General features: G+C 51.0%; 1 protein-coding gene across 8 annotated transcripts in view; it reads right to left on the bottom strand.

Annotated features, from left to right (window-relative positions):
• The window catches only part of RCC1L (RCC1 like), a 52,419-nt gene that overhangs the window by 7,039 nt on the left and 20,932 nt on the right, over nucleotides 1-24,448 (bottom strand). The window contains exons 9-11 of one of the 8 annotated variants that reach the window (XR_013415211.1): nucleotides 23,191-23,390; nucleotides 20,198-20,382; nucleotides 9,532-10,437 (exon numbers count right to left, since the gene is read on the bottom strand). Coding sequence is in view for 3 of the 8 variants with exons in the window: in XM_015133335.3 (XP_014988821.2) it covers nucleotides 10,360-10,437; nucleotides 20,198-20,283; nucleotides 23,217-23,390 (338 nt within the window). In the remaining 5 variants the exon portion in view is untranslated. Of the gene's footprint in view, nucleotides 1-9,531; nucleotides 10,893-16,590; nucleotides 16,763-17,376; nucleotides 17,632-19,754; nucleotides 20,383-20,577; nucleotides 20,720-23,188; nucleotides 23,391-24,448 lie in introns of those variants that run through there. The other 7 variants (XR_013415212.1, XM_015133335.3, XR_013415210.1 and 4 more) reach the window with 7 other exon arrangements.

The raw sequence follows: 24,448 nt of genomic DNA, 5'->3' as shown, positions 1-24,448 counted from the left end.
CAGATCACAAGGTCAGGAGTTCAAGGCCGGCCTGGCCAAAATGGTGAAACCTCGTCTCTACTAAAAATACAAAAATTAGCCAGGCGTGGTAACAGCCACCTGTAATCCCAGCTACTTGGGAGGTTAAGGCAGAAGAATCACTTGAACCCGGGAGGCAGAGGTTGCAGTGAGCAGAGATTACACCACCGCACTCCAGCCTGGCGACAGAGTGAGACACTATCTCAAAAAAAAAAGAAGTGGGGTGGACCAGGTGCAGTGACTCATGCCTGTCACCCCAGTACTTTGGGAGGCCGAGGTGAGCAGATCCCTTGAGCCCAGGAGTTCAAGACCATCCTGGGCAACATAGGGAGACCTTGTCTCTACAAAAAATAAAAAATTAGGCCAGGCACGGTGGCTTACGCCTGTAATCCCAGTACTTTGGGAGGCCGAGGTGGGCGGATCACCTGAGGTCAGGAGTTCGAGACCAGCCTGGCCAACATGACGAAACCCCATCTCTACCAAAAATACAAAAATTAGCCAGGCATGGTGGCATATGCCTGTAATCCCAGCTACTCAGGAGATTGAGGCAGGAGAATCACTTGAACCCGGGAGGCGGAGGTTGCAGTGAGCCAAGACCATGCCATTGCACTCCAGCCTGGGCAACAGAGCGAGAGTCTGTCTCAAAAAAAAAAAAAAAAACCCAAAAAAATTAGCCAGGTGTGGTGGTGCACACCTGTAGTCCCAATCACTCAGAGGCTGAGGCCAGAGGATCACTTGAGCCCAGGAGTTGGAGGCTCCAGTGAGCTATGATGGCACCACTGCATTCCAGCCTGAGCAACAGAACAAGACCCTGTCTCTAAAAAGCAACAAATGCAAAAAAAAAAAAAAAATATATATATATATATATATTAAATTAAATTAAAAAATAAAGCAAAGGCCACAAAAGGAAAGGGCATCATCTTTGGTCACTTTGCCGACCCTGGTTTTGTCATGTGAATTTCAGCTGACTGGGGCAGGGGAGGGAGTGTCGGGTCAGCTCCCATGGTAAAGAAAGCGGAAAAAAAATATGCACCAAAAGGGAATGTGTGCAATGAAATCATGGTGACAGCTGCACAACACAGTTTGCGAAAAAACCACTGAGCTGTGTGCTGTAAATGGTTTTATGTTATGTGAGTTACATCTTGATGTTTTAAAGAAGGAATGTGGTAGAAAAAGCAACAGGTCTGGATGCATGTGTGGAGGACAGCTGAGAAAGAAAGGTGATTGTGACCAGGCGCAGTGACTCACACCTGTGGTCCTAGCACTTTGGGAGTCCGAGGCGGGCAGACCATCTGAGCTCAGTTGTTCAAGACCAGCCTGGGCAACACAGTGAAACCCCGTCTCTACTAAAACACAAAAAATTAGCCGAGCATGGTGATGTGTGCCTGTAATTTCAGCTATTTGGGAGGCTGAGGCAGGAGAATCGCTTGAGCTAGGGAGGTAGAGGTTGCAGCGAGCCAAGATCACACCACTGCACTCCAGCCTGGGCAACAGAGCGAGACTCCATCTCCAAAAACAAAACAAAACAAAAAAGGTGATTGCTCTGACAGTTCTTGGCAGCTGAATGTGGTCTTCGCCTTGTAAAGGTTGGTAGCAGAACATCACACTTGAGATGTTTTTCTACCTGAGCTGAGCAGGAAACTCGAGCAGCAGCAGCCAGACCCAGGGCCTGGTTTATTTGTTTCTTTAAATGTATTTGCTCACTGCAGCCTCGAACTCCTGGTCTCAAGCAATCCTCCCATCTCAGCCTCCAGAGTGGCTGTAACTATAGGCGTGCACCACCACATTTGGCTAATTTTTTTTTTTTTTTTTTGTAGAAATAAGAGTCTTGCTATATTGCCCAGGCTGCCCTTGAACTCCTGAACTCAAGTGATCCTCTCACCCCAGCCTCCCAAAGTGTTGGGATCACAGGCATCAGCTACCATGCCCAGAGCCCATTTCCATGTACATGGTCATTATAAGCTCTGATGACTACTGGGCACCAAGAGGGGTCCCTAATTTATTTATTGACATTTATTTAGAGATGGAGTCTCGCTCTGTCACCCAGGCTGGAGTACAGTGGCATAATCTAAGCTCACTGCAGCCCCCACCTCCCAGTTTAAAGTGATTCTCGTGCCTCAGCCTCCTCAGTAGCTGGGACTATAGGCACACACCACCACACCCGACTAATTTTTGTATTTTTAGTAGAGATGGGGTTTTACCATGTTGGCCAGGCTGGTCTTGAACTCATGACCTCAAGTGATCCACCCGCCTCGGTCTCCCTAAGTGCTAGGATTACAGGCATGAGCCACCGTGCCCCGCCTGGGTCCCTGGATTAGAGGCAGAAACACAAGAAAAGCAGGTAGAAAGCCTGCCAAGAGCCTGCAAGGAACAGCCCAAGTTGTATGCAGGGAAATAAATATTCAGTATCTTGGAACTTACAGAGCGTGTTGTAGATTAAATGATGCAAATGTCAAAACTCAAAAAAATTTAAATGAATGAGCCGGCAACTCCACTCCTAGCTATACATCCATGAAAATTGAAAACTTATGTTCACACAAAAACATTCCAGAAACAAAACACTGGGCCAATGTGAAACTGAATGTTTTGACATTATTTATAATGGTCAAAAAGTGAAACTAACCCAAATGTCCAGCAACCGATGAATAAATATGCAAAACGTCATATATTTAAAACAAAACAAAAAAAGGCTGGGCGAGGTGGCTCACACCTGCAATCCCAACACTTTGGAAGGCTGAGGCAAGAGAATCATTTGAGCCCAGGAGTTCAATACCACCCTAGGCAACATAGTGAGGTCCCCCCATCTCTACAAAAAATTTTAAAAATTAGCCGGGCATGGCCTAGTGTGCCTGTAATCCCAGCCACTTAGGAGGCTGAGACAGGAGGATCGCTTGAGCTCAGGAGTTCAAGGCTGCAGTGAGCTATGATCGTGCCACTGTACTCCAGCCTGGGCAACAGAAGCAAGACCATCTCAAAAAATAAAAGCTTCCAGATGATTCTATGCTATAGTATTATACAAGCAGGGTTGAGAATGAGAACCCCAGGTCTGAGGGGTAGAATCTGCTCCAAGGAATCCCAAAGTTGCTTTTTTTTTTTTTTTTTTTTTTTTTTTTTTTTTTTTTTTTGAGATGGAGTTTTGCTCTTGTTACCTAGGCTGGAGTGCAATGGCGTAATCTCGGCTCACTGCAACCTCCGCCTCCCGGGTTCAAGCGATTCTCCTGCCTCAGCCTCCTGAGTAGCTGGGATTACAGGCATGCACTACCACACCCAGCTAATTTTGTATTTTTAGTAGAGACGGGGTTTCTCCATGTCCATGTTGGTCAGGCTGGTCTCGAACTCCCGACCCCAGGTGACCCGCCCGCCTTGGCCTCCCAAAGTGCTGGGATTTACAGGCGTGAGCCACCGTACCCTGCCCAAAGTCCCTCTTATGAACACCATTGCCTTGGCTGCTCTGCAGGGCAGGTGGCGGACCAGCCCCAAGACACACACCCTTGAATGCAGGCATCCTTCTCACCACCCCATCTGCAGCTCCTGGCATACGGGACGTGCTGGGGAGCACGTGGTTTATCAATCATCTTCTTCATCTTCAGTATTTTCCCCTGGGGCCAGGCGTGGTAGCTCACGCCTGTAATCCCAGCACTTTGGGAGGCCGAGGTGGGCAGATCACATGAGGCCAGGAGTTCGAGACCAGCCTGGCCAACATGGTGAAACCCCCTCTCTACTAAAAATATTAAGCAAAAATGAACTGGGCCTGGTGGTGCACGTCTGTAGTCCCACCTGTTCGGGAGGCTGAGGCAGGAGAATCACTTGAACCACCCGAGAGGCAGAGCTTTCAGTGAGCTGAGATTGCATCACTGCGATCTCACTGATCCAGCATCACTGCGATCTCACTGATCCAGCATCACTGCGATCTCACTGATCCAGCATCACTGCGATCTCACTGATCCAGCATCACTGCGATCTCACTGATCCAGCCTGGGTGACAGAGTGAGGCTCTGTCTCAAAAATATATATATGTAATTTTCCTCCTGGAATGCACACCAACTGCTAGAGTTGTGGAACCAGCTACCACCGTTAGCTTGAGCCTAATCAGACTGAGGCCCCAAGGAGGGAACTCAAACGGAGCATCTTTCCGACTGGCATGATTTCATATGCTCCACTCTGGCTTCCTGGCATTCAGCTGCCACCTGCTACCAGCGCAAGAGCGAGATGTTTCCCCAGCGAAACAGCTGCCTCCTGGTTGGAGGTGATAACAGTGTCTAGGTTTACCCATTTATTTATTTGTTTGTTTATTTATTGAGACAGAGTCTCGCTCTGTCACCCCGGCTGGAGTGCCGTGGTGTCATCTCGACTCACTGCAACCTCTACCTCCCTGGTTCAAGCAAGTCTCCTACCTCAGCCTCCCAAGTAGCTGGGATTACAGGTGCACGCCACCATGCCTGGCTAAGTTTTATATTTTTAAAAAGTAGAGATGGTGTTTCACCATGTTGGCTAAGCTGGTCTCAAACTCCTGACCTCAGGTGATCCATCCACCTCGGTCTCCCAAAGTGCTGGGATTACAGGCGTGAGCCACCAAGCCCAGCCATGGTTTATCCTTTTTTTTTGGAGACGGAGTCTCGGTCTGTCTCCCAAGCTGGAGTGCAGTGACTCAATCTTGGCTCATTGCAACCTCCGCTTCCCAGATTCGAGCGATTCTCCTGCCTCAGCCTCCCAAATAGCTGGGACTACAGGCACTCACCATCGCACCCAGTTAATTTTTGTAGTTTTAGTAGAGACGGGCTTTCACCATGTTGGTCAGACTGGTCTTGAACTCCTGACCTCGTGATCAGCCCGCCTCAGCCTCCCAAAGTGCTGGGATTACAGGTGTGAGCCACCACGCCTAGCCATGGTTTAACTGCTTAAACATGACCACAGAGGATGCACCTCACTGTGGCCCCAGATCCTAGAAAAGCACAGCTATCAGGACTCCCAACACTGTCTCCAGCTCAGGCTTAACCCGGGCTGCTGCTGTCTCCATGTTAAATATCGGGGTTGGTGTTTAATGAATTCGGACCCCTTGGTTGGTGCTGCAGGAGTGTCTCGGGTAGCCGCATAGTGCCCCCTGGGAGAGAGAAAGCAAGTGTGGGGTCCTGGAAGCAGGGACAGGTACCTGGTGCACGATCACAGGCAGGACAGGGCCTGGAGCAGATGCTGCCTGGGGCGGGGCCGGGCCAGTGCCGGGTGCTGGCCTCATGGCCATCTCTGAAAGGGTCTGTCCCATCAGGCAGTTAAGATGGGCCACTAGGTCAGTCCTGGTGCCATGGATTGCACAGAGAAGACCCCAGAACAGTTTATTTGTTTGTTTGCTTGTTTGAGACGGAGTCTCGCTCTGACGCCCAGGCTGGAGTGCAGTGGTGCAATCTCGGCTCACTGCAAGCTCCGCCTCCTGGGTTCACACCATTTTCCTGCCTCAGACACCCGAGTAGCTGGGACCACAGATGGCCACCACCACGCCTGGCTGATTTTTGTATTTTTAGTAGACAGGGTTTCACCACGTTAGCCAGGATGGTCTTAATCTCCTGACCTCGTGATCCACCCGCCTCAGCCTCCCAAAGTGCTGGGATTACAGGAGTGAGCCACCCCGCCCGGACTGTTTGTTTTTGAGACAGAGTCTCGCTCTGTCACCCAGGCTGGAGTGCAGTGGTGCAATCTTGGCTCACTGCAACCTCCGCCTCCCCGGTTGAAGCAATTCTCCCGCCTCTGCCTCCCGAGTAGCTGGGATTACACGCACATGCCACTATGCCTGGCCAATTTTTGTTTGTTTGTTTGTTTGTTTATTTTGAGCCAGCGTCTTGCTCTGTCACCCAGGCTGGAGTGCAGTGATGTGATCTTGGCTCACTGCAACTTCCGCCTCCCGCCCTTTTTTTTTTTTTTTTCCTGTGCACAGACCAGTGTTTATTCCTACTCTATGGGCAGGGACAGGAGTGCCTAGATGGGAAGTCAGACCAGGCAGGGGTGGATGGACGGATGGACGACAGCCCATGAGCTGGGACTAACTGGATCAGGGCCTGAGGGTAGTCTGGTGACTGCATCCTCGGATGCTGCAGTGGTTAGACTGGCACCCACCAGGCGGCCCTTGAAGAGCTCAGAACATGGCTCCATGGCAAGGGAGGGTCCCTGGGAGGCAGCTCACTGAGCCCTGTGAAGTTGCCTGTGCCAGTGGCAGATGACACCCTGCCTCAGAGGGGAAACCCAGTCTCAGGAGAGCAATGCCTCTTCCCAAGGTCAAAGAGCGGAGTAGAGCAGGGAAACGATTCTCCCGCTTAAGCCTCCCAGGTAGCTGGGACAACAGGTGTGTGCCACCACGTCCAGCTAATTTTTGTATTTTTAGTGGAGGCGGGGTTTTGCCATGTTGGCCAGGCTGGTCTCAAACTCCTGACCTCAAGTGCTCTGCCCATCTCGGACCCCCAAAGTGCTGGGATTACAGGCGTGAGCCACTGCACCCGGCCTCCCGCAACAGTTTAAGCAGCTCCTGCTGCCGTCCAGGCAAAGGCCAGGCCTCCTTTAGATGTTGGCACCAGGTGGGAGGCAAGAGAAATGTGGGATTTCATAAGCGCATCCTGAGTTTTGATCCTGGCCCAAGCACGGTACTGAGCACTTGGCCTCGGACTGCAACCTGCTGGACCGTGCCTGAGCATTCTCCTTAGGGCGTATTTGTCAGGATTTGACTTCGTCATGCAGAGCAGAGTCAGCGCCTATTTCCTGAATTAATGAAAATGTGAGCTGACCATATATTCAAGAAACAAGTGACGACAACGTTCTATTGAGGTTGACAACCTGAGCTTTGATGAGCTGTGAAGGGTTTTCATGCCAGTGAGGCCCATCTCTTCCCCGCAGAAATCAGTGTGGAGTGGTGGTCTACATACCTGCAGGGGCGAAGAGGATGGAAAACTGGACCTACGACCCCTGCAAACTGTCCGAGGGAGATGGGGGTGGCCTCCTCAAGCCTGACAACCAGGACACGCTATGTCTTCCACCCGGGTGCCTCTCTGACCTTGGTTACCGACCCCATCAGAGAGAAAGGGACAGAGTCCGCGTATATGGAGAATGGCCTGGGGACACATGGGGTTGGTACAATGCTCACTTCATCGCGGGTGCTGTTCACATGCTCACTAAAGCGAGAGGAGACGGGAGCTTGCAAACACTGATTTTTCACGGGAACACGATGATCGAGCCTAGCAACGGAGCTAATGGCATAGTAGGGTTTCTATGGATGCGTGTGTCAAATGCTGGGGTTTGGGGTCGGGGGGGGCACGAGGGAAAGAGAGGACAGACGCTGAGATGCAGGCACTGGTGACAACTGGGGAGAGGGCTTGGTTCACGGCAGAAAAGCTCCAACCAGGGGCCCTCGTGACCCACAGAGGGCACAGCCAAGCAGCCCTCCTGGGCAGACAGAGCCCAGCTGGAAGAAAGAAAAGACAAACTCAAGGACATCCCTGCTTCTACACTGGTTGCTATGTCCAAAGTCAAGATCATTACTGGGGCCAGACCTGGTGGCTCACGCCTGTCATCCCAACGCTTTGGGAGGCCAAGGAGGGCGGATTCCTAGAGGTCAGGAGTTCGAGACCAGCCTGGTCAACATAACAAAACTCCATCTCTACTAAAAATACAAAAATTAGCCAGGCGTGGTAGTGCATGCCTGTAGTCCCAGCTACTCGGGAGGCTAAGGCAAGAGAATCGCTTGAACCCAGGAGGCGGAGGTTGTAGTGAGCTGAGATCACGCCACTACCCTCCAGCCTGGGCAACAGAGAGAGACTCTGTCTCAAACAAACAAAAAAGATCATTACTAGATCTGTATCTTGGTTGCCATTAGGGTGGGAGGATTAAAAAACCCACCTTCTCCAGAGACCCTCCATCCGCCATCCTCACCTGCCATCCTGAACCCCGCCCAGTGTGACCTGCGTCTGACCTCCAGGGGCACTTACCATCTCTAGATGAATACGTGCTTTGCTTTGCGGCTTGAATTTCACCGAGGTCGGATTACCCTGCTTCAAGGCAGGGGCGACTTTAGACCTGGCCCCAGTAGGAGTTTCAGGAAGGAAAAATGACACACGGTTTTCAATTTCTATTTCAAGTATATGAGAAAACTTGACTGTAATAAACCTAAGAATGGAGTTCACAGTCCCGGTGAAGGGCCCCTGGCCTGGATATCTAAGTAGCTAGTTCTCATGGCCGCGAGAAGGACACCGCTGGCTGGGTGAGCATTCCACTTAATGTACAGCTCTAGGCTGTACACGGGCACAGTGGCTCACGCCTGTAATCCCAGCACTTTTCGAGGCCGAGGTGAGCGGATCTCCTGAGGTCAGGAATTCAAGACCAGCCTGGTCAACACGGAGAAACCCTGTCTCTACTAAAAATACAAAAATTAGCCAGGTGTGGTGGTGGGTGCTGTAAGCCCAGCTACTGGTAGGAGAATTGCTTGAACCGGGAGGCAGAGGTTGCAGTGAGCTGAGATCGTGCCACTGCACTCCAGCCTGGGGGACAGACAGAGACTCCATCTCGTAAATAAATAAATAAATAAATAAATAAAGTGCAGCCCTCCCAAGATCCCATCCCTTCCTCCTGCTTTCTCTCCACAGACCACAGAATCATTTCACACGCTGCTTCTCATTTTTCCTGTTTCCCTCCCTAGAATGTAAGCTTCACGGTGCGCGGATTTTTGTCACCACATTCCCCAGCATGAGGACAGTACCGGGCACCGAAGGGGCACACGACAAGTATCTGTTGTGAACGCATAAAAGGAACGGGATAAAGGCAGACAGGGCATGGGAGTCCAGCCTGTGACAGGAGCACCAAATATTTTCTTCCAACTGAATTATGGGAGTAGAATCTGCTCAGAAAATATTTGTCAAGTATGGCTGCGTGCAGTGGCTCACACCTGTAATCCTAGCACTTTGGGGGACCAAGGCAGGCAGATTGTCTGAGGTCAGGAGTTCGAGACCAGCCTGGCCAACATGGCAAAACCCCATCTCTACTAAAAAAAAAAAAAAAAATTAGCTGGGTGTGGTGGCGCATACTTGTAGTCCTAGCTACTCAGGAGGCTGAGGTAGGAGAATAATTTGAACCCAGGAGACGGAGCTTGCAGTGAGCCGAGATTGAGTCACTGCACTCCAGCCTGGGCAACAGAGCAAGGCTCTGTCTCAAAAAAGAAAAAAAAAAAAAAAAAGAAAAGAAAAAAAAAAGAAAATATTTGTCAAGTAGGACTGTCTTCTAAACTATTTTTCAGTTGAGCATGGTAGCTTGCACCTATAATCCTAGCACTCTGGGAAGCCTAGACAGGAGGATGGCTTGAGGCCAGGGGTTTGCGCCTAAGCAACATAGCAAGACCTTGTCTCTATAAAAAAAAATAAAATCAAAAGACCTCATCTCTATAAAAGTATTTTTCACTGGCTTCTGCCTCTGTATCAAAAGGCTTGTTTATAAAAGCAAAACTCTAAATGATCAAGTAAAATTTTAAGAAGACCTCCTCAGATCTTAAAAACCAAACGACAGAAAATAGACTTTATTCCAAGACAGATTTGTAAAAGATGTTTTTAAAGGGAAAGGCAAGTCACGCTACTAAATCAAACGTTGTTCACAATTTCTGGATCTCCCTCCTCCGCCTGGCACTGCAGCTGAGCCTTGGCGGATGTGCTCGGGGCCCTTGGCCCACAGGAACTTGGCCTCGATTCTCTTCCTGAGGGGCTTCTTAACTTTGCCAAGCCAGGCAGTGAGCGTGGTGGGAGGCTGGGGCTGGCGCCCGCGGATAGCTCCAGATGGAATCCCAGGCCATGGTGCTTCTGGTGTCCCCCCAGTGAGCTTGCGGTGTGGCAGGCGGCCAGGAGGGGCCATAAGCAGACTGGCTTGAATGAAAACCGAGGGCCGAAGTCAGCCTGGCTCCCTCGCCTAAGCTGGGGCTCGGTCCGAAGCACACACATGGCCTTAGCCAGACACAAACCAAGAGACTGCCATGACAGAGGGAGGAGAAACCTCCCGAGCACAGCCTTCAAGCTAAGCTTTCCTAAGACGGGCTTCTCAGGCCAGACGTGACACCAGACACCGTCGCATGTTACTTGGAGAGAGCAGAGACGCGCGGGCCACAGCGGCCCACCAAAGGCTGCTGTCCTGTGCTGAGTTCCGCAGGCCTCACCTGCGATCCTCCTGGGAGGTACCCGCTAAGGGATTCAGGAGACAGCATCACACTGCACACAGGGTCCTCTGCCACCACCATCCAAGAACCCCGGGGGGCTGGCCACGTGCTAGCCTCTGCCACGCAGTGCCAGTGTTTCCCAGGCCAGGGCCGCCCAAGCAGGTGAGGGAAGTTTAGATGAATGACTTGGCCAGGGTCACCATGTGGTCCACGCCACACGCCACATCCATGGGCTCCCCAGGCATCGTCACCTGAAAAATAAGACCCAGCATACCATGAGTGGGGGTGGCGCACCCGGAGGAGGCAGGCACTGGTGTTGGCCAACTGGCCCTACCTCTCAGTAGGAGACGGTTTCTCTGAGCCGTGGCTCCCTCCCCTCTGGGAATGGGGGCGCTTACGCCTCCCCAGCAGGTCCATCAGGACAACTGCATTTGGTCATGTAGACAAGGCCATCCCAACTCCCTCCAGTCAATGGCAGCCATCGCCATTCACATCAGCCTGAGAGGCCACGCTGGGCAGGAACACAGGCCTGTGTGCATCCCTGGAACCTGCGCGCCCCACAGGGGCTGCTCCCCTCTGACCCTAACCCCAGCAGGCTCCCTGCCCCCAGACCAGGTGTTCAGAGATCTCTCCTGGAAGCCACTGCTATGGCTCACTAAGAAGCTCCAGGGGCCGGGCGCTGGAGCTCACACCCGTAATCCCAGCACTTTGGGAGGCTGAGGCAGGCGGATCATGTGAGGTCAGAAGTTGTGAGACCAGCCAGGCGTAGTGGCGTGCGCCTGTAATCCCAGCTACTCGGTAGGCTGGGGTGGGAGAATCGCTTGAACCCAGGAGGTGGAGGCTGCAGTGAGCCAAGATTGCACCACTGCACTCCAGCCTGGGTTACAGAGTGAGACTCCGTGTCAAAAAAAAGCTCCAGAAACCCTTTCTCTTGCTTTGCAGGTCCAGTCTGGGAACCAGACCTCACTGGCTCAGCATCTCCACTCATCTCTTTTCTTCCTTTTTTTTTTTCTTGAGATGGAGTCTCGCTCTGTTGCACAGGCTGGGGTGCAGTGGTGCGATCTTGGCTCACTGCAAGCTCCGCCTCCCGGGTTTACACCATTCTCCTGCCTCAGCCTCTGGAGTAGCTGGGACTACAGGCGCCCGCCACCTTGCCCGGCTAGTTTTTTTTTTTTTGTATTTTTTTTAGTAGAGACGGGGTTTCACCGTGTTAGCCAGGGTGGTCTCGATCTCCTGACCTTGTGATCCACCCGTCTCGGCCTCCCAAAGTGCTGGGATTACAGGCTTGAGCTACCGCGCCCGGCCTTGAAAACTACTTTTAACTGATTTCTTATTAACTTTCCAGAGGTTTGTTTTCGTTTTGAGACAGGGTCTAGGCTGGGCACAGTGGCTCGTACCTGTAATCCCAGCACTTTGGGAGGCCGTGGCGGGCAGGAGTTTGAGACCAGCCTGGCCAACATGGTGAAACCCCGTCTCTACTAAAAATGCAAAAATTAGCTGGGTGTGGTGGTGCACACCTGTAATCCCAGCTACTCGGGAGGCTGAAGTAGGAGAATTGCTTGAACTCAGAAGACAGAGTTTGCAGTGAGCCAAGATCACACCATTGCACTCCAGCCTGGGCAACAGAGCAAGACTCTGGCTCAAAAACAAAAAAGAGGCACGGCTTCACTTTATTGCCCAGGCTGGAGTCTAGTGGTGCAGTCACTGCAGGCTTAACCTCCTGGGCTCAAGCGATTCTCCCGCCTTAGCCTCCCAAGTAGCTGGGACCACAGGCACGTGCCACCATGTCTGGCTAATTTTGTTCGTTTGTTTGTAGAGAAAGGGGTCTCACTATGTTGCCGAGGCTGGAGTACAGAGACACAACCGTAGCTCACACCACAATGTCGAACTCCTGGGCTCAAGATATCCTCCCATCTCACCCTCCCAAGTAGCTAGGACTACTGGCGTGCACCACTACGCTCAGCTTATTTTTGTATTTTTTTTAGAGACAGGGTATTGCCATGTTGCCCAGGCTGGTCTCGAACTCCTGGGCTCAAGTGATTCTCCTGCCTCAGCCTCCCGAAGTCCTGGGATTCCAGGCGTGACCCCCAGGCCTGGCCTTCCAGAGGTTCTTTATGCACAAAAGCAGATATGCGTCTCTTTTTTTTTTTTTGAGATGGAGTCGGAGTTTCACTCTGTTGCCAGGCTGGAGTGCAGAGGCACGATCTCGGTTCACTGCAACCTCCGACTCCCTGGTTCAAGCGATTCTCCTGCTTCAGCCTCCCAAGTAGCTGGGATTACAGGCGCGCAGTACCATGCCCAGCTAATTTTTGTATTTTTCGTAGAGATGGGGTTTCACCATGTTGGCTAGGATGGTCTCGATCTCCTGACCTCGTGGGCCACCTGCCTCGGTCTCCTGAAGCACTGGGATTACAAGCGTGAGCCACCGTGCCCGGCCTTCTCTTCCTTTCTTAAGTGCCCACTGCAAAGGAAGTGCCCCTGCCTGGCTTGGCCCGAAGACCCCTGCCAGGATGCTGGCACCTGATCTACTGACCAGGTCCAAATTCGACCACCCTCCCCTGGTGGCAGCACGCAGCCAGGTGGTGTGACAGCTGGAAAGGGGATCTGCCACAGTCTGTGGAGTTTACCGAGCTTAAGAGGGAAACCGCCTAATCCAGATGGCCTGGCCCTAAAAGCCGAGAGGCAGCAGGCGCCGACCCTGGAGCTTTGCGCCTACGCTGGGAGACAAGACCATTAGGGACTCCTGGCCACAGGCAGATGGATGCTGGAAACCAAGTCATGCTGTCCTCCCCCGGCCTTGTCCCTAAACAAATGAATGTCTCTAGCAGAACCTATTACAGGAATCACTAAACAAACAAGAACGGGGCCCAGTGAATCACAAAGGCACGTAGATGCAGAAAGCCTGTGAGGCTGGCGGGAGAAGACAACAGGCTGCCTCTGCGGTGACTGGGCCCCGACCGCCTCTTAGCAACCTCCGCAGCCATTAGGGAGCGCTCTATTTACCTTTCCCGGGAAAGTGCGCTTCCTCACTCATCAGCTGCACTTAAGCCCCCAGGTCCTTGCTCTGGCCATTCAAGCCCAAAGCAGAGGAAGCCAGGATGGTCTCTGCTGTGGTTGGTGTGGGCAGCGAGGGCTTGGCTCCTGGGAGCCCTCCCTGGGGACCAGTGTGAGGCTCCCCAAGGTTCCAGCTCCCCCTGGCGGACAATCTCACATGGTCTCTGAACTGAGTCCAAGAGGAGACTGCCCTCAGCCATGTTTTATTTTTGTCCTAGGCAAGGTTAAATGGCGTTTTTCTTTTAAGCCAATTTACACTCACAGCTCCACTGCTGAGGGAAACAGCTCCAAAACCCAGAACCATATTTAGCCTCGGTGACTCTCTTAAAAGTCTCAGCAGAATCCATTTAGGAACATTCCTATCCACAATTACAAGTTGCTAAAACAAACGCCCACCAGGTGAAAGACGGGGGTGCGGGAAGAAGGAACCCTGAGCAGTGAGTCCCTCGTGGGGACAAGAGAACCCGGGAAAGGGAGACTGCTCTGGCGCCCAGCTCTGCAGTTCAACGGCACCAGCTTTTGCATATATATATATATATATATATATATATATATATATATATATATATAAAATTTTTTTTTTTTTTCAATGAAAAGGAGTCTCGATGTCACCCAGGCTGGAGTGCAGAGGCGCGATCTCGGCTCACTGCAGCCTCTACCTCCCGAGTTCAAGCAATTTTCCTGCCTCAGCCCCCCAGGTAGCTGGGATTACAGGTGTGCGCCACCATACCTGGCTAATTTTTGTTTTTTGTTGTTTTGTTTTTTCTTTTTTTTTTGAGACGTCGTCTCGCTCTGTCGCCCAGACTGGAGTGCAGTGGCCGGATTTCAGCTCACTGCAAGCTCTGCCTCCCGGGTTCATGCCATTCTCCTGCCTCAGCCTCCCAAGTAGCTGGGACTACAGGCACCCACCACCTCGCCCAGCTAGTTTTTTGTATTTTTAAGTAGAGACGGGGTTTCACCGTTTTAGCCAGGATAGTCTCAATCTCCTGACCTCGTGATCTGCCCATCTCGGCCTCCCAAAGTGCTGGGATTACAGGCTTGAGCCACCGCGCCCGGCCTAATTTTTGTATTTTTAGTAGAGACAGGGTTTTACCACGTTGGCCAGGCTGGTCTCAAACTCCTGACCTCGTGATCCGCCCACCTCAGCCCCGCAAAGTGCTGGGATTACAGGCGTGAGCCCGGCCACTTTTGTATTTTTAAATTTTTGTTTAGAGACCAGGTCGTGCTCTGTTGCCCTGGCTGGAGTGCAGTGGTGTGATCATAGCTCACTGCAGCTTCCAACTCCTGGGCTCAAGTGATCCTCCTGCCTCAGCCTCCCAGGGAGCTGGGATTACAGGCACACGCCACTGCACCTGGGTCATTTGTGTTTTGTAGAGATGGAGTCTCACTATGTTGCCCAGGCTGGTCTTGAACTCCTGGCCTCAAGCAATCCTCTTGCATCTGCCTCTCAAAGCGCTGGGATTATAGGCGTGAGCTACCACGCCTGGCCTGTGCCCAGCTTTTAACCTCACTCCTCTCCTGCTTAGTTAGAACCACCTGGGTGGGTACATACATAGACGAATAAATAAAATAATTTTTTTTTTTGAGACAGTCTCACTCTGTCGCCCAGGCTGGAGTGCAGTGGCACAATCTCGGCTCACTGTAACCTCTGCCTCCAGGTTCAAGGGGAATCAAGTGATTCTCCTGCTCAGACTTCTGAGTAGCTGGGATTATAGGTGTGCACCCCCATGCCTGGCTAATTTTTGTATTTTTAGTAGAGATGAGGTTTCACCATGTTGGTCAGGCTGATCTCAAACTCCTGACCTCGTGATCTGCCCGCCTCGGTCTCCCAAAGTGCTGGGATTACAGGGACGAGCCACCGCACCTGGCCAATAATTTAAAAAAAAAAAAAAAAACCACTGGCCAGGAGCAGAGGCTCACGCCTATAATCCCAGCACTTTGGGAGGCCGAGGCAGGTGAGGAGTTCGAGACAGCCAGGGCAACATGGTGAAACCCTGTCTCTACTAAAAATACAAAAAGTAGCCAGGCATGGTGGCACATGCCTGTAATCCCAGCTACTAGGGGGGTTGAGGCAGGAGAATCGCCTGAACCCAGGAGGCAGAGGCTGCAGTGAGCCAAGATCGTGCCACTGCACTCCAACCTGGGTGACAGAGTAGGACTCCGTCTCAAAAAACAAACAAACAAACAAAAAGAACCACCACCTAAGACCCAGGGCCATGGATGCAGTCATATAAGCGAGGCTGGAAGTCAGCGAGCTCCCCAGCTGTGTCTCCAGACCCCATCGGTCCTGACCTGCCGGGCCCACGGGGAGGGGAAGCACTGTCTATAGGCAGAGTCGCAGGTTCAAATTGTACCCAACCCGCTCAGGGGCCGTGAGACCTGGGGCAAGCCCCTTTGCTCCTGACATCGGTGTCCCCGTGTGCGCGCTGTGGAGGGAGCAACCCCACCCTCAAGGTGTCTGGAGGATGAGAAAGAATGGACGTCAGGTGCCCAGCACACTGTCCATGCCCTGTCCTCCCCAAAGCCAGGCTGGAATGCTTGTCTGTGGAAAGCCAGGGCGCTCCCTGGGGGATGAGGGGTGAAGGCCATTCCACACCCCCTCGTCGCCTGCTGTGGGTCCACAGCATCCCCTCTTAGGTCGGAGGGTCCTGAAAGGCCAGACAACACCTGGTCGAATGTTCCCTGCCACTGCGTGCTGCCTTATCTCCACACCAGCTTCAGGTTTGCCCAGGGAGGTGGGTGACTGTAGAAAGACCATTTCTTTTTTGTTTTTTGAGACGGAGTCTCGCTCTGTCGCCCAGGCTAGAGAGCAGTGGCGCGATCTCGGCTCACTGTAAGCTCCAACTCCCGGGTTCCCGCCATTCTCCTGCCTCAGCCTCCCGAGTAGCTGGGACTACAGGCGCCCGCCACCACGCCCAGCTAATTTTTTTATATTTTTAGTAGAGACGGGGTTTCACCGTGTTAGCCAGGATGGTCTTGATCTCCTGAACTTGTGATCCACCCGCCTCAGCCTCCCAAAGTGCTGGGATTACAGGGTGAGACACCGCGCCCGGCCGGAAAGATCATTATCTTAAAACTCAGAGGTAACTGAGTCCAAATCCTGGCTCTGACTCCGACTTAGATGTGTGATCCTGGGGGAACCACTGAACCTCTCTGAGTGATGAGTCTCAACATGTAGCAAAAAAACAGGTCCTGGAAAGGTTCTGGAAGCAGAGGTTTGAATCAGGTGGCTCAGATGTCGCCTCTTGGGCCTACATACTCAGAAAAGGCCAAATTCTGTGAGTCTAGGAATAACTAGTTGGTACCAGTGCACGAGCTACAAGTGAAGTTTTAATCTTTTTTTTCTCTTCTTTTCTGGACTACTTCTTAAATGATGTAATATATCCCCTACGGACCATTAATTTGAACATAGTTGTTTTAAAGAATAAAGATCACCCAGGCACAGTGACTCATCCCTGTAATTCCAACATTTTGTGAGGCCAAGTTGGGAAGATCGCTTGAGGCCAGAAGTTTGAGACCAGCCTGGGCAACATAGTGAGACCCCATCTCTTAAATAAATAAATAAAATAAAACAAATAAATATAAATAATAAAATAAGCCGGGTGTGGTGGCACATGCCTGTAATCTCAGCTATTCTGGAGGCTGAATGAAGCAAGAGGATCACTTGAGCCCAGGGGGTTGAGATCAACACATAAGACCCCATCTCTTAAAAAAAAAAAAAAATTATTTGGGTGTGGTGGCACGTGCCTGTCATCCCATCCCACATCTCAGTTACTTGGGGGGCTGGGGCAGGAGGATCGCTTGAGCCTCGGAGTTTGAGGCTGCAGTGAGTTGTGATCTCACCGTACTCCAGCCTAGGCAACAAAGCAAGACCCTGTTTCAAAAAAAAAAAAAAAAATCCCGGGCAACACAGCAAGACCCCATCTCTACAAAAAATACAAAAATTAGCCAGGTGTGGTGGTGCAAGCCTGTAATCCCAGCTACTCGGGAGGCTGAGATGGGAGGATCACTTGAACCTGGGAGACAGAGGCTGCAGTGAGCCGAGATCCTGTCACCACACTCCAGCTTGGGTGACAGAGCAAGACCCTGTCTAAAAGAACAAACAAACAAAACAAAGAAAAGAAAAATCACTTGTAATTTTTTTTTTTTTAAGTGAGACATCAGAAGGAACTGGACCATCCCACCCCCAATCCAAAGAGGACAGGGGTCGAGGCCACTCCCTGCACAAACACTTAGGGGCTCCCTGAATGTGCAAGAGGCAGGACAATGGTTTGGCGCCAACTGCCGCCATCATGGGGACAGGCTGGGGTGCTCTTTTCCCGATGGTACAAATGTGTTTAAAAAGCAAATGACAGCCAGGCATGCACCTGTAATCCCAGCTACTAGGGAGGCTGAGGCAGGAGAATCACTTGAACCTGGGAGGTGGAGGTTGCAGTGAGCTGAGATCGTGCCCCTGCATTCAAGCCTGCGCAACAAAGCAAGACTCCATCTCAAAAAAATAATAATAAAATAAAAATAAAAAGCAAATGACCAGAAGGACACTTGGTTCGTGGAGAGTCAGGGCAAGTGACCCAGATGGAATGTCAAGGGGATCGGGCTCCGGCCACTCCCTGCCCGCACAGGGACCAGCGCTTTGCACAAGCCCCTTGTGGCAGGGGCAACATGACCTGAGTCAAATCTCAGGCTGATCACTCTGCTTTGAAGGAAATGAGGGCAGGGGGCAGACCCTCGTCAGCATTCTTTCACCCAAAACCCGACTGCTTTAACTGTTTCCCAAGCCCGCCCTCACAAGGAAGTCCTTTTCGAAAGGAAGGGCTAAGTGAGAGAAGAGAGGAGTCAGTGAGAAAGCAGTGGGCATGTAGATGACTGATGTTCACATTATCTGAGCTGCATCTACTGCCTGACTCTCCGTTCCTCACAGCAGCGGTTTCCAGGCCCAGGAGAAAGCCGGCAAGGCCCAACACCTTGGGAACAACTCTATTATACAAACACTTTTCCAACAAGGCTAAAGTCGGCCGGGTGTGATGGCTCATGCCCGTAATCCCAGCACTTTGGGAAGCTGAGGGAGGCAGACTGCTTGAGGCCAGAAGTTTGAGACCAGCCTGGGCAATATAGCGAGACCCCCATCTCTACTAAAAATACAAAAATTTGCCAGGTGTGGTGGTGTACGCCTGTGGTCCCAGTTATTCAGGAGGCTGAGGTGGGAGGATCACCTGAGCCCAGGAAGGTCAAGGCTGCAGTGAGCTGTGATCACATCACTGTAATCCAGCCTGAGTGATAGAGTGAAACTCTGTCTCATAAAAAGCAAAAATAAAAAACAAAGTTAAAGTCTCCATTTCAACTTGCTTTCTCAGAGCCTCCACCAATGGTCTTGAAAAAAAAAAAAAATATATATATATATATACACACACACACACACAGATACATACATATATATATACACACACACATTTCTTTTGCAAGTCCTTTTTTTTTTGAGACAGAGTCTCCCTCTGTCGCCCAGGCTGGAGTGCAGTGGCGCGATCTCGGCTCACTGCAACCTCCACCTCCCGGGTTCAAGTGATTCTCCTGCCTCAGCCTCCCCAGTAGCTGGGATTACAGGCGCCTGCCACCACCCCTGGCTAATTTGTTTGTACTTTAGTAGAGACGGGGTTTCACCATGTTCGTTAGGCTGGTCTTGAACTCCTGACCTTGTGATCTGCCTGCCTCAGCCTGCCGTTGGGATTACAGGCGTTAGCCACCGCACCCGGTGCAAGTCCTTTTTAAAAATGCTTTTCACGGGGGAGGGGGGAGGGATTGCATTGGGAGTTATACCTGATGTAAATGACGAGTTGATGGGTGTTGACAAGTTGATGGGTGCAGCACAGCAACATGGCACAAGTATACATATGTAACAAACCTGCATGTTATGCACATGTACCCTAGAACTTAAAGTATAATAATAATAAAAAATAAATTAAAAAAATAAAAAAAAATGCTTTTCACAATTTCAAAACAAATTAAAATGCAACCTTCTGATAAAGTGCACCCATATGCATCCTGCACACACATGCATGCACTCACACACACACACACGCACACACGCATACGAGTTTCTATGCAGAGACTATCTCTGGAAAAGAACATAAAGAAACCAGGACCAAAACTGGAACGAAAACTCTGGAACAAAACTGGGTGGTGGGAGACTTATTTTCCATAGTATATTTTTTTGTACCATGAACATATGTTTCATGTTCAAAAAACCCCCAAAACCTCCTTTTTTAGAATGCCTTAAAGAACTGACTTAGTAAACAAAGCAAAGGTAAACTACAATTTTAGAATGAGTCTCTCTTCCCCTGTAATTCTGGAAGGAGCCTTTTTGTCTAATTGCATACTACCGCCCCTAAGGAAGCGACTTCATTTTTTCACTTCATGGCTGCGGTTGGACCATCTAAATATTAAACATCCTGCTTTCTTTTAAATTCATTGTGAAGCATTCCCCTATGTGGGCTTCTGTAAACAGCTCCTAGTGTGCCGACTTCATCGAGTATCTCCCCCTCTCTGGAGCCTCACGGCACCCTGCCAGAGCCTTGCACCATCGTGCCTCTGTTTCCCCGCTCCACCCCAAGGACGGCCTCCAACAGGCCTTCTTACAGGACTGGATGCTTGGGTGAGCCACTGCCTCCAACCTCCCACTCAGCGGGCCGGGATGGGTTGACCCAGCTCCTGCACCCCGAGAGCCTGGTGTCACTCCCCCGCCCATCACACCATGCAGATGTCCCACGGGTATCTCATGGGAGTCACCACAGAGCGTGCTATGGCGTGGCATGCTGCACTGGAGGAGCGAAGCCAGGACCCGGAAGGGGGAGCAGGTCCCGTGGCCCTCGTCCTGGCCCAGCTGCACGCAAGGTGTCTGCGGTGACGTCAGGTGACTCTACTCTCAGCATCCATTCTCGAGACTGCCCCAGTCAGCCTTACCCTCCATGGGAAATACTGGTCCTCCAGGCGACCGATTCCCAGGCAGCCTCGGATGTTCTTGCCCCATACAAACAGCTCTCCTTTGTCTGCAAAGGGAGAAAAACAGGGCTTGGTTGGCACTGTGTGAAGAACAAGTCTCCAAGGAGAGGATGGGTCATGAGAACAGGCTTTCTAGAACCAGATACCTACAGAGCCCACTGTTCAGCTTTCACCAGGTGTTCATGCTTTCTTTGAAGGCAAAAGTAAGGGTCAGAGATGCTGCCTCCATATCGAAAACAGGTCCACGCCCAGGACTTCTGCTGTATCCACCCATGTGGGAGATGAGCACGTAAATGAAGATGGGGGCTGGGGTGGTGCATGGAGCTGGGGTCTGGGGGTGGTGCACAGGGCTGGGGGTGGTGCATGGAGCTGGGGTCTGTGGGTAGTGGACAGGGCTGGAGGTCACTGGTGCACACAGCCCACTCTGCTCACCCCTTGTGCCCCGCCTACAATCATGTGCCACCAAACTCCGCCCTCCACACCCTGGGCTTCCTGATTTGGCAGTGAAAAGTAGGACAATTTGTCATTCCTGGATTGACTGTCCAAATTTTGGGAGCATTTGGCCATAGGGCATCTAATGACCGAGTGCCTGCTTGTGCTGGGTCTAGGTCTGTGTTTCAGGAGCTGGGGACAGGCTGGAGATGGAACAGACAGATGATTTTAATATATGTTTACAAACTGTAAAAACTGTGAGGAAGAAAAAGTACAGGATGCTGTAAGAAGTCAACCCAGGAGATGGCCTCTCTCAGCCCGGCCTTCAGGTGGGACTCTGTCTCTACCAGCTGGGGCACTCCTGGGCCCATGTCACCACCGGCTGTCAGGCAAAAGGCTTGGGTCATGGGGGGCAGAGGAAGTGACAAGGAAAAGCCAAGACTACAATACCCGGGGTTGATGAAGTACGGAATAATTACAAGCTATCTTAGCCCCCCTGATCTGAGCGTGCCCCTTGTCCTCCACACTCAGACCTCAGATAGTTTTTTGTGTGTGTGTTTTTCTTTGCTTTTGAGACAGGGTCTCACTCTGTTGCCCAGGCTGTGATGCAGTGGCACAAACACGGCTCACTGCAGCCTTGAAGTCTCAAACTCAAGCAGCAATCCTTCCATCTCAGCCTCCAGAGTACTGGGACTATAGGCTGGTGTGCACCACCACACCCAGCTAATTTCTGTATTTTTTGTAGAAACGGAATCTTACTATGTTGCCCAGGCTAGTCTCGAACTCCTGGGCTCGAGGGATCCTCCCATCTTGGCCTCCCAAAGTGCTGGGATTACAAGCATGATCCACTGCACCCAGCTAGACCTCGGGTGTTTAACAGAACAATTTGGTCTGGCTCCCCAAAATGCTAGCAGACCACAGGATAAACCAACCAACTCCAATTCCCAGATGGCTATCTGCAAATGCCAGGCACACAGGCAGGAAGACAGCCACGCTCTGTCTACCAACAGGCAGTAACTCACCCTTACAAGGAGGCCTGTTGGGTCTTGGGGAGAAATCCAGAAAGGAATTTCATTTCGCTGTGACCTGAAATGGCTACATGGCATGAGGGCAAATAGAAAAGCCTCTGCTCTAATCAAACACTTCACACAGATTTCTAAACACATGACTCTGCCCATAGTTTAGGCCTTAAGAACTTTCTGGACAGTAGATATTTGTTTCTCCAAAAATTAGTCCATATGACTCTTACTTGCCGAATCAAAATAGCTTTAAGAATTCATGATACCAAATTAGCCAGGCATGTTGGAGGGTGCCTATAATCCCAGCTACTCGGGAGGCTGAGGCAGGAGAATCGCTTGAACCCGGGAGGTGGAGATTGTGGTGAGCCAAGATCATGCCATTGCATTCCAGCCTGGGCAACAAGAGTGAGACTCTGTCTCAAAAAAAAAAAAAACCGGAATTCATGAGACCTACACTCAGCTGCAAATGCAAGTGGCCACTCTGGCTGGGCAGTGGCAAGGAATTCTCTGGCTTAGTCATGACCACTGCGACTTCAGTGCTTCAACCTAGATCCAGATAAAACTCCAGCCGACAGCCGTAACAACCCAGGCCTGCCTGTCTGACGGCCTCTGAAGCCTGGAATTCAGACAATAAGGGAATAGCAGTTAGGACCCCTGTACAGAGGGCGGGCAACTGGGACAGGCCCCACGTGGGAATGAGGCCAGAGAACTCAACTGAAGATGACACAAACTGACTGTTCCGGCCCAGATGTTTGAAAAGAAAACAATTACTTGCCATGAGATGAAAAGATTCTTTTAATTGCAAGGAAATAACTAATTTACTTGAGAATCACAGAATGAAATTAATTCAGGACAGTCTGACTATTCGAGTCAACTAGAGAGCAGCAAATTGAATCCACAGTAACCGTAGTTGAGGAGATTTAACCAAGAAAAGGACACATTCCTTACCCTTACCCTGCAGGGTAAGCGGATATTCTGTGGCTTTGTAATCTGGCAGGCTTTTGGGAAAAACCTCCATTTCGGTCTCCCCTTTCATCACTCTCTGCCCCAGCACTCTGGAGAAACCAGTAGATTTACCTCCGTGAAACCACGGGACAGCCTGACAAATCGGCCTTTTGCCATCCCATATCCTGGGTCAGCTCAGGGTCTGGGCTCGGCCGGGGAATGGGATTAAGCCCCACACAATCACTTCCTAATCACCCACCCGTGGATCCGCCAAGCCTCTGCCGGTTTCCTCCAGCACCCGACGTACTGGCGGTGCCCCTTCCTACCACCGATGGGTGCTCTCTTGAGAAAACGCATGTTCACGTTAGCCTACCCACAAACCAAACGAACCAAACCCAAACCTCCAGGGGGGAAAACAGGAAACATTATACAACCTTGAGGCAAACAACTTCTCGTTTAGCCCTCACTTGAGTTATCAGTACAAAGGCGCCGTTCTGTTGGATGGGTGGAAGTTTGGGGTTGAACTTGAGAGAGAGAGAACCTCTGCCGGGCTTACACCCGGGCCGTCGGGCTTGGTCACTTACTGGTCAGTGCAGCAAAGTGGCTGAGTCCACATCGGATGCGGGAAACCTGGACTTCTGGGTTGAACTCCGTCAAGCCAAAGAGAGTGGGTGGAATCATTTCAGGGACAGCACTTTCCACTAGGTTTGGGCCTTTCCCAAGAATTCCATAGCCCCAGACAAAAACATGTCCTTCTCCTACATTACAGTAAAAACAAGGGTCAGTAAGTCCATCCAAGTAAGAACCCTCCCTCACCAGAAACTCCAACTACACCACCAAGGTTTATGACATCCACACGATTTTTTTTGTTGTTGTTCTTTTTTTTTTTTTCCCCCCTCCTTGCTTGGCAAGAAAGTGCAGACAGAGATTTAGAATAATTCACTCGCCCCTGCTTAAATTCTTGCTGGGGGAGTCTGTCTCGCCAGCTCTCCTGGCTCAGAACACAAACTTCCCACATCTTGAGGGTTAGTAACCTGGAGGGGATCAGTGCATAAATCAGCCAGAAAACCCATACGAATACCAGAGAATGGAGGATGTCTTCTCCGCCTAATGACAGCGCTGTGTTTCGCACTGATAGGAAGAGCAAAGCCAAACACATCAACAATGTCTGGCCAGATTCTTAAAACTCTTAGAAATGATGTTTTGGATACAGAAAGTTTAATATTCATCAGTGGTGCCAGACATTTCATCGCTATCCAAAGCTAAAGGCTGTTCTCCCATCTGCCTTTGATTTTTTGGCTGGAGAAGACAGAGCTGGAGTCTCTCTGGCCCTGGTTAAGGGAGGGGAATGAAGTAGTTCGCTCTCCACTCCAGAGGTTTGCTCTAGGATGACTCAGCTCTGTGGTCATGTGTCTACAGATAAATAGCGGGCTATTTGCTTTTTGTTAAGAACTTTATTCACACCCTGTAATGACTGAGCTCAATCCAACGACATCTTCCCATGGCCACAGTTCCTTCCTTTTTTGAAACAGGGTCTCGCTCTGTTGCCCAGTGCAGTGGCATGATCATAGCTCACTGCAGCTCGAACTCCTGGGTTCAAGAGACCTTTCTGCATCAGCCTCCTGAGTAGCTGGGATTACAGGCGTGCACCACCATGCCGAGCTAATTTTTCATTTTTTCTTTTTCTTTTTTTATTGAGACAGAGTCTCGCTCTATCACCCGGGATGGAGTGCAGTGGCGCGATCTCGGCTCACTGCAACCTCTGCCTCCTGGGTTCAAGCGGTTCTCCCACCTTAGCCTTCCGAGTAGCTAGGAT

This window comes from Macaca mulatta, chromosome 3 (assembly GCF_049350105.2).
Source record: "Macaca mulatta isolate MMU2019108-1 chromosome 3, T2T-MMU8v2.0, whole genome shotgun sequence".
In the NCBI taxonomy this organism is placed as follows: domain Eukaryota; kingdom Metazoa; phylum Chordata; class Mammalia; order Primates; family Cercopithecidae; genus Macaca; species Macaca mulatta.
The sequence above is the reverse complement of the archived record's forward strand: the minus strand, read 5'-3'. Positions and strand labels throughout refer to the sequence as shown.